Source organism: Leishmania martiniquensis, chromosome 10 (assembly GCF_017916325.1).
Source record: "Leishmania martiniquensis isolate LSCM1 chromosome 10, whole genome shotgun sequence".
Lineage (NCBI taxonomy): Eukaryota > Euglenozoa > Kinetoplastea > Trypanosomatida > Trypanosomatidae > Leishmania > Leishmania martiniquensis.
This window is the reverse complement of record NC_090145.1, coordinates 456,973-471,054: the sequence shown is the minus strand read 5'-3', so window position 1 is coordinate 471,054 and position 14,082 is coordinate 456,973. Positions and strand designations below refer to the sequence as shown.

General features: G+C 64.1%; 3 protein-coding genes across 3 annotated transcripts; all 3 read left to right on the top strand.

The window, feature by feature from the left end:
- Positions 1-1,018: 1,018 nt before the first annotated feature.
- On the top strand, positions 1,019-7,096 carry LSCM1_07079 (uncharacterized protein; the record flags this gene model as incomplete). Its single annotated transcript, XM_067324467.1, has 1 exon — positions 1,019-7,096. One exon carries the CDS (start codon positions 1,019-1,021, stop codon positions 7,094-7,096), a length of 6,078 nt encoding a protein of 2,025 aa, XP_067180671.1.
- Positions 7,097-8,478: 1,382 nt separating this feature from the next.
- Positions 8,479-12,378, top strand: LSCM1_07078 (uncharacterized protein; the record flags this gene model as incomplete). The annotated part of the gene is made up of 1 exon (XM_067324466.1): positions 8,479-12,378. The coding sequence occupies one exon, from the start codon at positions 8,479-8,481 to the stop codon at positions 12,376-12,378; it is 3,900 nt and encodes a 1,299-aa protein (XP_067180670.1).
- An 816-nt stretch (positions 12,379-13,194) lies between these two features.
- LSCM1_07077 (uncharacterized protein) lies at positions 13,195-13,860 on the top strand (the record flags this gene model as incomplete). The annotated part of the gene is made up of 1 exon (XM_067324465.1): positions 13,195-13,860. The coding sequence occupies one exon, from the start codon at positions 13,195-13,197 to the stop codon at positions 13,858-13,860; it is 666 nt and encodes a 221-aa protein (XP_067180669.1).
- Positions 13,861-14,082: the final 222 nt, after the last annotated feature.

The following is a 14,082-nucleotide window of genomic DNA, read 5'->3' as shown; positions in this document are numbered from 1 at the left end:
GGATAAGCGAAACGCTGAGGCGCGAGGTCACGCTGTGAGCCTTGTGCTTACGCCGCGATCCCATCCACCCTTCCCTCTCTCGCCATCGCCACTCCCTCCCTCTCTTTTCTTTCTTCTCGACCTCGCATCCTCTTTACGCGTGGGGCGTCGATCTTGACCTCCTCACGGGCCCCCCACCCCACCCCTTTACCATCGCTGATGCACGGCCCGCAGAGAGTGGACTCGCTACGGCTCTCATCCGCTCACACTTTCCTCGTGCAGCAGCACCAACGAGCGGGCGCACGCACGCACGCACGCGAGAGAGAGCAATGCGCCTCCACTGAGTCGCTGCTGCGATGAAAAGACGTGTATGACTGCGCCGGTGTCGTGAATGTGTGCCGCCGTCATTCCGCTCCCCCTCTGCCTCCTCCTCTTCTCGCGCCAAGTTCAACGTTGCATTCGGTGCAGCACACACGCACACTCACCCACGCACGTGAGCACGTATGGTGCACAGGCGGGAGGCTGTCTCACCTCCTTTCCACTCGTGCCCCCTTCCCCCGCCCCCCCCTTGCACACTCTCACCTGTACGCTTACATTCATAGACGCAGACAACGTGCTGCAGCGGATCGCACAAAAGAGTCGTGGCCGGCAAGCAAAGACGCCGACGAGAGGTGCGTTGCAAAGTAGCATCCATAGAGAGACACGCACACATACACACACACGCACAATCGATAGAGGGGGTGGGGGGGCGAGAGGGAGGCACACAGTACACACACAGTACCAGCCGCCGTCACCACAACACTGACAGGAACGACGACATCAACCAGCCTGGTCATTCCTCACGTCGGGTTGTACGTGGTCTGTTTTCTCGATCGCTTCAGCAGCTTCCGTCGCGACAGGGGGAGGCGGTGGTGCGTGTGCATCGCAGGCTCGCCCCGTCCTCCTTTCGCGTGCCTGTGCATGAGTCCACCCTGGTTCTGCTCTCCTACTAACAAATACGTCACACAAACACACACACATACACGCCATTACCTAGAGGATGATTCGCCGACGAATCGCAACAGCCCTCCCCGTTGTTGCCGCGGGTGTGCGTCTGTGTACCAGCAGCGACTGCTTCCGCCCAGCAAAGGCGGTGCGGTGTCTGCCCCGTGTCGCCCTGCTGCGAACTCGCGGCGCGCTGTTTTCCACGGCAACTCTCCGCTACGTCTACAAACCCCCGGGCAGTAGCGAGTCAAGCCGCCTTCCGTGGTATCAGCCCCTGTCCTCAGGGCTGTCAAATAATGCAGCGACAGTGGCGGCGTCGGCTGTCCATTCCTCGTGCGCCACCGCCATGCCATCAGCCGCGCAGAATGCCGCCTCGCCGCTGCATGCCCAGAAGATCTCAGCTATCCTGCAGGCGGCCGACGCAGCACCTACAGCAGCAGCGCTGTTCGAAACGGTGGAGCCGAGTGCCGCCGCTGCCTCCGCGCCCCCCGCGTCGTCCCCGCGATCGCTCGCCGTGGCGAAGCAGGCAACGCTCACCGCAGTAGCTGCGGCGGCCACTTCAGCGGCGCTCCGCCGCCAAGACGGCGCGCTGCACCCCACCCCCACGCGCCGAATGGCTGCCGTCAGCGGGCCCACCCTCGACGCTCGCGTGGAGGACATCGTGAAAGTGGAGGAGACGCTGGCGTCTGAACTGACCTTGCCCAAGGTGGTGCAACTTCTGATCGACCCTCAAGCCGAGGGTGTAGAGCGCATCACAATGAGTGCGTTCGTGGCGATGCAGCCGAAGCGGCAGTTGCTGGCGCTGGGGGGGAACAAGGAGTGGCAGCAGTGGATGGAGCAGAGCACATATTACCAGCAGGCGGCCCGACTGGCGGCTGAGTCGCCGGCGCAGGATTTGGCGGCTCTGCAGCAAGCCGGCATTCAGTCCCTGCAGCAGTGGCTCGAGCACCCCCAGCTCGTGAAGGTGTCGGCTCGCACCCGAAGTGCCCTCGATACGGCCGTCGCGCAGAGCGTCGAGGCGTACATGTCTGAGGTGGCCCATGTCGTGAACGCCGGCAACGAAGTGGAAGACGTCCTATCACACTGGGTGTCCGACGTAGTGGGGAAGTTTGTGCTCGACTCGCTTCAGATCTCAATCGACCGAGCGTCGCAGGCGATGTGGGCGAAGCGGAAGGAGTGGATGCCAGCTGGCGTGGTGCATAACGGTGGCGGCGGCCCTCCCTCCATGGGCTCTGCGTCCTCCGCCTCAGTACTAGGAAGCGGCGTGACGGGTCGCACCCATCCCCAGAGCATCGAGTCGCGCATGCTTGGCGAGATGCTGAGCGGTAGTGGCTGCGGCAGCGCTGCACCTGCATCGACCGCGAACGCGTCACAGCAGTGGCTGCTGCGCCCGGGTGAGGCATGCACGCTGGATCACTACTTGCGCTTTGTGCAGAAGGTCATCTCGAGTGTGCGGCAGGACTATGTAGCGAACCATGCGGCGATGGGTGCCACCCCAGGTGGCTGGGGCGACAACCAGGCGGAGCGCGAGATTACCGAGCGCTCATACGGCGTCATCGCCGCCGCCTTTGTCCAGCTCTTGGAGCACGCCGTGGCGCACCAGCTGCCGCCAGAGCTGCAGTCCTTGCAGCAGAACGGCTACCTCGCACTAGACCGCGTCCCGGGGCTTCTGAAGCGGGCTGGTAGTCTGCTGGAGCTGCGTTCTGTGCCGGTGCGCTACTTTGTCTTTCACAGCTCCGTCGAGGAAGCCGCCGCCACGGCGGAAACGGCCTCGCACGGGCGTTCGCCGCGCGCGGACGCGTCGTTGAGCGGCGCTTCCCTAAGCGGGCTCGCTGTGCAGGCGCCGCCGCACTACGCCTCCGGTACCTTTCTTACTGGGTCGAATCGATTAGACGTGACGCTAGGTGAGTGGTCGGGCCAGCCGGACCCTCCGTCGTCCACAGCACGCGAAAGCGGCGGCGTTGTTGACGACGCCACCGAGCAGGAATACCTCTCAGTGCTGCACCGACTGCGCCGCCGCGTTGACACACTGACACTCACCTCCCTTTACGAGGTCATCGCACAGCCGGAGCGGTTCGGTGGCAACGGCTTCAGCGCCGCGGAGGCTATCGGCCTGCGCCAACTTTTCGGGCCTGTGAAGCTGCTCGAGGACCGGCTCACAGCGCTCCTCCACTACCCGCCCGCAGCCGCCGACAAGCCCATTCACTTCATCGAGGCGGGGCCGCTCTCGGGCAAAACGGCGCTGCTGGAGCGGCTCGCCGACCGCACCGCTCGGCCGGGGGACAAGGTCGTGCTCGTGCGCTACGGCGGCTCCGCAACGCCATACCTGCCAGACCTGGATGACCACCCAGTAGCCTTTGCCGCCCGCTTCTGGTTCCGCGTGGCGCTCGCGTCGTGTCCATACCTGATCCGCACGGAAGAGCTCTACTCACGTGCGCCGCGTAGCGTTTACTGGTGGGGACATCCGAAGAACTGGTCGTGGGAGCGGTACCAGAGTCTTCTGCAGTCGGCGCGCAACGCCGGCACGGGCTACCGTCAGCATCAGCAGCAGCAGCAGCGCGGGGCATCTTCGGCAGCCACGGCCGCCCCAGCACAGCTCGCCTCGATTCTTGTGGATGATGTAGATCGGGCTCTCAGCGCGATGCAGGTCAAGTGGGGCAGCGCAGCAGCTCTCTCGTGGGCCACGACGAAGAGCGCGCCAGGTGGCAGCGGCTGCATCCGCGGCGGCGCCCTCGGCCCTCTCTCTCACTCCTCTAGAGCCGCATCTGCTGACGAGGGCGCTGACGACGACGCCGGCGAAGGCGACACCGGCGACGCCGAGGACGAGGATGCGCCTGCCCAGGCGGCGGCGGTGACAGCAGCCGCAGCGCACTCCCCCTCCCTGGAGCAACAGCGCCAGCAAGTGATGTCCCTCTGGCTCTCCACTGGCAAATCTGTTGAGGAGCACCTGTATTCCTGCTTCACCCAGATATCCGCGGCGGTGGGACAGGTGAACTTCGTCTTTGCTGGCACGGCAGCCACGCCACTGCTGCTGACGTACTGCCCGGCACCGTGCCGGCGCTACTACCTGCCGCTCTCCGGTGGTGTTGGACTGCAGTCGCGCCTGCGCGTGCTGCCTCTGCTTGCGACTCTGCACGCACTGCACCTGACGCACGGCCTCGACATGCCCGGCCTGCTGTATGAGGTGCTGAAGAACGCCCCAGCGCTGGCTGGCAAAGCACTGGAGCTCTTCTGGTCCCACCGCGTGTCACTCATGGACCTGCGCACGGGGCTACCGCGGCTTATGATGGGCAACGGCTCGGCGCACCCGCAGCTTCTTCACAGCTACGTGCCACGCGAGCTGTTCGCCGAGCTGCCGGTCTACATCACGCTTCTTCAGGACCCGCGTCGCAGCCGCCGTCGCCTCGTCGAGCTTCTGCAGCGCCAACTCAGCAGCCCGACCGGATACCTTAGCACCGAGCTCGACACAACGCTGCAGGACGTCAAGGATGGGCTGGTGCTCCCACACAATCACACAAGCAGCCAAGTCCACCCCTTCGCTCTCTTCACCATATTCTCCAGGCAGGACGCGATTGATGAGCGCGTCTTCAACAGCGACGGGCAGCTGCTGGAGGGCAGCGAGCTGCAGCGCGGCAGCAACGCCGAGGGCGAGGATATCGGGGGCGAAGAGGGCGGTGGCAGCTCCTCGAACGCGAAGCCGAAAGCGGCTGACACGAGCGCCACAGCGGCCGCGGCCCGGCTTCGCAGCAGCACCGGTGTCGGCAGCAACGAGCGCAAGGTTGTGCGGGCTTGGGCAGAGGTCTGGGCCGAATACCGCAGCGTCGTCTCCGAGCTCTCCACGACGCCGGCGCGCAAGCGCGACGCCATGCGTATTCTCCTGCACGGAGCGCTGCTACTGCGGTCAGCTGCCGTGGCGGGGGCGCAGCTGGAGCTGAATCTGAAAGTTCCGTCCTTTGGCTTCCCTCTCCTTGCGTCTGAGACGCGGGTGCGCGGCAGCAGCGCCCACCACGCGCGTGGGACCGCAACGGCGGGCGGCGAGTCGCTCATCCGGAGCGCTACACCGGACACGGTGCGCCGCGCGGTGTCCGCCTATAAGATGTTCTTCTCCAACGCCGCGCCAAGCCACTTTCCGTTTCGGCCTATGGTCGGCCTCAACGGCGGCTGCGACGTCGTGTTCGTGTGCGGATCGACGCTGGGATTGTACAATATCGTAACGACCACGGCGCAGCTCCGGCACATGGTGGCCCGCTTTGCGGAGGCCTTGCTGGGAGTGCTGCACGTCTTGGAGCGCCAGGTGCTGCCAGCGGACAAGGTGCGCGCCGTGCAGTACGTGACGGTGGTGTTGTTGGACGAGGCACGGCCTGGGGTGGATGCGAGTCTGTCTGGAAACGGCAGCAGTGGCGGCCACGCCAGCGTCTATGCGCGCCGGCGCGGGGATGCAATGGCGGGCGGTGTGAGCGTAGATGTCTTCAACCCTGTCACGGTCTCCACCGTGCCCTACTACCTGGACCACGATGCCGTGTTCGAAGACCACGTCATGGACCGGCTGCGCGAGCTGCAGCGGGCGCTTGGTATCACGAAGGACTTTCGCACCCTCAGCGAATTGATGAGCGAAATCGAGCTCGCGCATCGGGTGCGGGTGCTGCACGACGTCTTGTCCACGCCAGAGGAAGTGGAGTCGCTCTTCTCGCCAACGCTGCTGCAGCTCGTGCCGGACTCGACCGTGCTGCCCGCGTACACATCGGCGGTGGTGTCAGCGGCAGACCTCATGGCGCAGGCAATGCGCCGTGGCAGAGGCGGGCGGAGGGCCTCCGATGCTGCCGCAGACGAGGACGACGACGATGCCGACTACGTGAACATGGGTGAAGAAGACGTTGTGCCGGGTGCAGAACTGGACGACCTCGCGAGCGACGCGCGCCTCGTGCGGGACACGACAGCAATGGCACACGCCAACGCGGGGAAGTCCGCTGCCGGCGGCATGGACCCCTCTGATAGTCTTTCTGTCGCCGACGGCGACTTGGTGCACGAGTCCGCAGCGCTGCTCGAGGCGATGATGAACGATGAGGCGGGCTCGATGACGGAGTGGTCGGCGCAGATACAGCAGCAGCGTGAGGAGACGGCGCGCGACCTGCAACGTGATTTGGTGATGGAGGATCGCATCAACTACAACGCGCCTCCGCCGTCCATCGGCGTTTCAGGGGCGGGCGCGGCCGCCGCGCGGGCGGCACCATCGAAGGTGTCTCGAGTGCCTGCCCGCTCCGCTGCAGAAGAAGCAGAGGCAGATGCACTTGCCTGGCTGCATGATGTCATCACGCCCGAGAGTCTGATCGCTGGGCTGCATGGCTCGAACCCCGGTGCCCAGCCCTCTGCCCCGCCCCTCCCATCCACAGCCACGGCAGCGCTGGGGGTCGAGGCCCATCCACAAGGTGCCGCGAGCGTGCTGGCCAGCACTTCCCTCACCACAGCTGGCGGCGGTCTCGCAAGCTCCGCGCCTTTCACTGGCTCGATAGCGAACCTGGCGGGCCCGTGGACGCCGAATCGAATCCCGTCACCGGTGTTGGCGTCTGCCGGTGCCGATACCGTTTCAGCCGCGTCCCCGCGAACCACGGCGAACGGAGATGGCAGTAGCATCGGTGGCGGAAGGGGCGCCGCGGCAGCTCGCACGCCGACTGCCATCACACCGGAAGACAAACGCGGCGAGGGCGAGATGGTTGCCGGCGCCGTTGCCAAGAGTCACGATAAAAATAACGCTTCCAAGGACGGCGACGGAGAGGATGAGGAAGACGAAGAGGAGCTGGATGTGGAGAAACCGCGCGGCGCTCGCGGCAACCGGCGCAAGGGCGGCAGCAGAGCTAGCAGCAAGACGAGCCCCGTCACGCCCCGGCGGCCACGTCGCGAGAGTCACAGGTTTAGTGGAAAGCAGGCCCCCGCCAGCAGCGCGTCAAGGCGGTCGACGGGCAGATCTGGCAGTGGTGATCGTGCAACTGCCAAGCCAGCGCCGCTGGCGACCTCGCAGGCAAAGCGGCGGAAGTCCTTCACGTTGGCCGACACGCCGGCATCAGCCAAGAAGAACAGGGCAGCCTCTGCATCCAGTAGCAACAAGAAGAAGTCAGTCAGCGGGCGGCGGAGGTAGACGTGGTGGCGTGCGGACGGAAAAGGGAGGGGAGGGGAAAATCCGCTATGAGGGCGTTTCTTGATTCCTTCCCCGCGCTCCTCCTCCTCCCCCTCGCACCCAAGCGGCCGGGCCACGTGTCCTCGTGTACGTATACGCGAGGGTTGATTGTGTGTGTGAGCTGTGATTCATAGACGTCTCAGACACGTGCGCGACGCATGTTGTATCGTCGCCCTCTCTCGCTCGCTCTGAAACGCGTGCGAGAGACGATGGCTAGATGGATGCAAACATGGTGGAACACACTTGGAGGCGCACGCGCCAGTACCTGCACCGCCGGGTGTTTGTGCGCGCATGTTCTCGTATGTGGATGGGTCGGCATCCCACGTCGATGATGTGCCCTCTCTCTCCGTCTCTTGTACGCTTCCCCAGCAGCGAAGGAAAGGTGAATGCCGTACCGTCGCAGGCGGTCAAGGACGGCTGGTGGCAGACGGCGCAGGTATAGGCACTTGTGTAAGCGGAGGGGAGAGGGAGGGCTAATGGGTTCACCGCCACTTGTGTTGGAGTGGTGTGGAAGGGGAGGAGGAGGTAAGTAGCCCCTCCCCCACGCGCTCGCTCACTCTCTTTCTTCCTGGCAGCGCCGATAAACACAGCAGCAGTCGAAGAGGGCTCGAAGGCACGTCGCCTGGGTCCCCATCGCACTATGATGACCACCCATCTCGCTGACACTTCTTCCTACATCCTCTTTACCCGGTCACTTGCTGATGCTCCTACGCACGCACATGCACGTGTGTGCGATACCGCTGCTTCGTACGATCTGCGCAGGCCCGCAACACTTCTGCGAAGGCAGTCCTCACCATTGACGAGCCGACGCGTGGACAAGCGAAGCGAAGCGTCCGTGCGACGGTTGGCACACTTGCACATACACACACACACACACAAGCACGCGAAAGTAAAAGAATACGCGCACATAATCGGTGTGCGCCACAGCCATCGCGAAGGCGCGCCAAGACGGGGCGCTTCCACGCCTCCTCGTCTATCCTCACTCGCGTACTTTCATAGAACTTCCTTTGCTGGCAGGTGCAAGCAATCTCATCGGTCGCACGGTCACCCTAGCACACCGGCGCGCACACGTCCAGTCGCTGGCACGGTCGCCCCTCCTCCCAACCCCCCTTTCCCCCCTCCCCCCTTAGCTTTTTTTTATCGCCGCGCCTCCCTCCCTTGCGCGCGTCTCTGTGAGTGTGCGTTCGTCTTCGCTCTCCCTCCACCACCCCACCCCCTCTTCTCTCTCCCGCCTTACGAGGGCATCCGGTGTCTCGGTCGGCCACTGCCCGCACTGTGGATCTGCGTGACAGCGAAAGAGCACCAAAAAAAATTTCTCTTCGGGCGCCGTGCGAGTAAGCGCAATGCTCCGAAGGCGTCCTCTTCAAGGAGCCGCGGCCGCCGCGACTGTAGCAGCAGCTGCGACCGCCACCCCAGTGCGTGGCAGCAGCGGTCAGCTCTGGATGACAGTCAGCTTTGGAGGGACGGCTGCCGTACCCTTGCGCCCCTTCGGAGACAGCGCGATAGCCCTTCGTGTTCCACTCGCGTCTACCCGAGCAACTCGTCCAACAGGCGGCGCGAACACTGGGGCTAGCGACTACGGCATGCACTACCAGACCGCGCTTCGGGCGTCTCGCGTCCTTCTCTCACCACACGCCGCGGTGCCACAGGGCAGCCGCAACAGCATCGCGGGCCCGTTCCGCACACTCGCCTCCGCCGGCGGCACCCCGTATTACAACGACATGGACGCCAGGGAGGATCAGCGTGGGCCCTACGAGGTCACCATCGACGAGGTTCTGCTCCACTCGCATGATCACGGCAGAGGCGATGCTGCCGGCGCCGTCGGCACCGTTGCAGACCTCGTCCGGCTCCTCGTCGACCCCGACGTGAAAGTTGGCGGGGGCGCTGTGGAGGCGGTCAGCCTCCGCGATTTTGTCGCCATGACGCCGAAACGAAAGCTCAAGGCGGTCGGCGGAGACGCGGAGTGCCTCGAGGTGCTGCTCAGCAGCGAACGGTATCAGAGCGAAAAAGACGCGCGTGAGCTTCGCCTGCTTGGTGTGGCGACGGTCGGGCAGTGGAGGGAGCAGCCGGACCGGGTGCAGCTCAGCGCTTACTCGCGGGGCGTCCTCGAAACAGCGTACAGCCGCCTTGCGCGTCACCAGAATCAGTCGCAAAGCGAAGAGGTAGTCGCTTGGCTGACCCGCGCAATCCAGCGCGCTGTCGCCGATGAGCTGATGGCACCCAAGCGGCTACCCAATGGCGCTTCCACGGCCGTCCCGTCAGCAGCGCCGTTCCTGGTGGACCTGAAAGCGTCCGCCGTGACGGAAACCGGGACCGCACCGGCGGACGCCGCAGCGAGCCGTCATGCACAGCCATTAGCACAGCGAGCCGCCACCGTCACAGCAACGGAGCGAGATGATGATAGCGAAGGGCCTGCAGGGGCAGCGAGCCCATCCGGCAACTCCGCACCAAGCGAGAATGCGGACGAAATCGCCCCGGCGCGGCGTCGAGGTCCTCGGCAGCGTTCTGTCGCCTCTGGCACAGCGCCAAAGACGCCGGTGGTCGAGAAGGATGAGGTTGCTGAGGGTGAGGAGCTGGCGGACATCCCTGACGAAGACGCTGAGGAGGTGTTGGAGGAGGCCCTGGAGGGTGACGAGGTGGTGGACGATGAGGAGATGGCAGAGCTGATGAATGAAGCCGAGGTGATTCTCGGGCGCGACGCTGCCCCAGCTCAAAGTGGCGCAGAGGCGACGCCCACAAAGCGCGCGGGGGCGGCGTCGCCCAGCCCGCAACAGCCCCCCGCCACCGCAGTCGCACCAGGAGGTCGCTACGGCAGCAAGAGAGTCCCTGAAGTCGCTACTATGGTGCCTCGGCAGCAGCAGCAGCAGCAACACCAGCTGCCACCGCGGCACGAAATAGAAGAAGAGGCCGATGAGGAACTCGTGGAGGAGGTGGAGGAAGAGGTTGAAGAGGCGGAGGAAGAGGAACCTGTGGCCACGGCGCAGCCGTCATCACCTGCCCCCTCTGCAGCAGCAGCAGCCCCACCACCACCGTCACCGGCCACCGCAGCCGGCAGGGTGACTGCAGCGGAGCGGCGGGAACGTCTTGCTCGACTTGCCGAGCTCATGTTGAAGCAGTTCAATACTGCTGACGGCTACCTTCACCCCACCAGCAAGGACGAGCGTGATGCGCAGGAGCAGCGGGGTGACATTCTGGTGCTCGACGAAGATACCGCGCAAGTCGACCCGCTCGCTATGTTCAGTGCGTACCACGCTGCCACCGTCACCGATGCCGACCCGATCGGCGTGCGGGCGCTCAAGACGATCTGGACGTCGTACAACAAGCACCAGATGGCGCTCGAGGAGGCCACGGATGGCGCAGCTATCGAGTTCTACAAGCGCGAGAGTGTGAACGCGCTCCTCTACGGCTCTGTCCTCATGCGGGCGTTGGCTCGCGAGGAGCAAGTCGTCGTGCTCGAGGGTACGTCGATGCCGCCTTACGGCTTCCCGTTGGTGTCGTCCGACACACGGCCCTTTACCGTCTTTGCGGCGACTGGGGCGTCATCGTCCACGATCGCGTCCGTCACCGACATGACATCTGCCAAGGTGCTCGCCGCGATTCAGGCGTACAAGGTGTTCTTCACCTCGAAGGACAAGCGGCACTCTCCTTTCCGCCCAGCGATCGACCAGAGCGCCGGCTGCAGTGTGGTGTGCCTCTCCGGCACGACGCTGCACCTCTACTACACCTCGACCAAGGATCGCATCCTTGAAGAGGAGGTGCGGCTTCCGTTTGCGGAGGTGATGCTCGGTGTCCTGCACCTGCTTCGCCACAAGGTCCTCCCTCGCGTGAACGTGGTGCACTACCACCTCATTGCAACGAAGATGGTGGACCCATCGGAAAGCACAGACTTCATGCTGCGCTCGGCAGCAACGATCGACTTGACAAATCCGTTTTCAAAGGAGGAGGCGGTGCGGCTGCGGGCGCTCGCCACCCCGCTCGGGATGGCGGATGAGATGGACGAGTTCCGCTGCATCGATGACCTTGTCATGGACATCGAGGAGACCTCGGGAGCGTCGGTAGTGCACAGTCTGCTGCACAACCGCGAAGACTTGGAGGCCACGCTAACCGCGACACTGGCGCAGCTGCTTCCAGAGGACGGCGACGGCGACGGCGCTGCGGGCGCTTCGGAGACGGCAGAGAACGTGGAGATGGAAGAGGACGAGGTCGTGGAGGAGGAAGAGGATGTGGAGGCGGCCCTCCCACCGCCGCCCTCACGCAAGGCCAAAGGTGCTGCAGCGGCTCCCGTGCCACCACCGAGCCCCACCCGCTCTGGCCGCCGTCGCGCCCTGCAAGAGGAGGACGAGGAAGAGACGGCGAGTGGTAAAAGCAAAGAGGCCGCGGAGGCGGCGCCGGCACGCGCGTCGCGAGGGAAACACCGGCAGCTGCCAGGGGCACCCATGCCCAACGCCGCGGCAACACAAGCTGCTCGGGACGGAGAGGAGCAAGAGGGAGCGAGGCTCGGAGAAGCCGCCTATAGCCAGTGGCAGCAGCAGCAGCGTGGAACAGGCAAGACCGGCGCAGCAGCAGCAGCAGTGCCCAAGCCAGCAGCCATGATGCAGCACAGTGGCGGTGACGGCGGCCCTTCAGTAGAGGAAGAGGATCTCAAAGAAGAATTGGAGGAGGTCGAAGAACTTGAAGAGGAGGAAGAGTTTCCGCCGGCACGTGCCTCTGCCCGCACCCCTGTCTCCCCTGCATCTGCAGCACCTATGGCTGGTACACGTACACGCGGCGCCGGCCCCGCATCGGCAGTGCCGCTGCCTTCACGCGCACAACGGAGCAGTAGGGCTGTAGCAGCTGCTGCTCCTGCGAACGGCGAGGAGTACGAAGACGACAGTGTCGAGGAAGTGGAGGTGGAGGAAGAAATAGAGGTGACTGCAGCGCCTACCATTCCGCGAGCCCTTCCTGGGCGTCGCGCTGTACCTGTAGCAGCGGCCCCGACACGACCGTCGCCATCGCCACCACCACCCGCTCCGGCGAGCCGGCGCGCAACGCAGAAGATGGATGACGACGAGGCTCTGCAGGTGCGCGTGCGTCGCGGTGCCCGTCGATCCACCGCGCGCGCACGCGCTTCGCCACCGGCCGCATACGAGGGCTTAGAGGAAGCAACGGCGGCAGCGATGGAGAGCGCGCCTGAGGTTGGAGTGGCCGACACAGACGAGGATCAGTGGTTCAAGAAGCGTCCAAAGCGCCGCTATTTCGAGTGAAGCGTGAGCGACGTGTCCATAGATCGATTAAGAGGAGCGTGCCGAGGAGGGGAGAGAGAGAGGAAGGGGAAACCGTCTCCAGGCGGAGGGCGGGCTAACGGTTGTGGGGTCGACTGCCTGCCTGTCACTCTTTATCGACTCCTCCCCCTTCCCTCGTGCCGTCCCCCTCAGCCCTTCGAGGGAAAAGGGACCCGCCGGCAGCAGAGGCGGTCAGCGAAGCGCGCAGGGTCAGCAAGTATATCTCTAGGTGCCGGTATGGCTTCACATGGATGGCAGTTGTCAGCCCTCGTGTGTGGTGTGTGTGTGTGTGTAAGTGCGGGGCGATGGCTGCGTAAGGAGAAGCCATGAGCGTACGGAGGCGACTACCGAGACAAAGAAGCATGACCTTATGTGTGCATGCGCGTGTGTGCATGCGCGTTGGTTCATGAGTGCAGATGTGTCACACAAACGCATACGGGATGCGAAAAAAGTAGGGGCGGGGACGGCCCTCGCGCCGTTTGCATCTCGCACGCGTTCACCAGTGCCTCCTCCTCTCCACTACCTGCTGACAGCCTCTGCGGACGCACACAGACATACACCACGCCCTCCTCCTCTCCCGTTCAGTCCGAGAGATCTTCCAACGGAATTAACCCAACTTGGCTCTTACACGCACATACACACACAGAGAGAGAGAAAGAGCGAAAGACAGACAGGCGCGCATAGGCGTACTCTTCACACGAGTTCGGTGCCCGTGCCTGCCACACAAATAAGGGGGCGTTGCAGAGGAAAGCGCCGCCCCACCACCACTACCCACACACACACACACCTTCGCTCAAGATGGGAAAGGCGGAGCAGAAAAAAAAAGAGAAAATCGTCGAGGATAAGACCTTCGGCCTGAAGAATAAAAACCGCAGCGCGAAGGTGCAGGCGTACGTCCAGCAGGTAAAGCAAAGCATTGACCAGCGCAACCCACAGGATCGCAAGTCGCAGGCGGAGCTCGCGGCGCGCCGTGCCGCCAAGGAGGAGAAGCGTGCGCGTGAGGCGGAGTTAGCGAAGCTGTTCAACGACGTGGACCACCAGCAGCGCAAGAAGCGTGACGGCGAGGCGGCCGAGGCGGCCGAGAAAGATGACCAGTACATGTGCAACCCGGACGAGTACCTCTTCCGCCCCGAGGACTTTGACGAGGTGGAGCAAGATGACGCACGACTGGAGGAGCAGCTAGAGGCGGAGCGTGAGAAGCTGAGGGATCGCACAGATCTAACCCCCGTCACGGAAGCATCTTTCCAAGCATGGAAGCAGCGTAAGCGCGAGGAGGCGGCCGAAAAAGAGGCAGCGCGGGTGCGTCGTGCCAAGAGCGGCGACGGCAAGCTGCGTGGCTGGGATCTCTGGCAGATGGATCAGGAGCTGTTCGTGGATGACGAGAACGCCGACGAGTTCTATGAGCGGGAGGAGGTCGAAGGCTTGCAGGAGGGAGAGGATGAGGCAGCCTTCGATCTGTCTTGAGAGACGCGCCCGCATATCTATGCGTGGGCCATTTCCCCCAACAGCGACGCCAGCGCTGTAGCACATACACACACACACGCACAGGCGCCTCCGTGCTAGCTACAGAACGGCGCGATTTGTAGACGGTGGTCCTCTCCCCTTCCTCATCCCCCCCTCAGCGACTCGCCCCCCCTCTCTCTCTCTCGATATCTCTACGCACTTCCTCACACACACATACACATA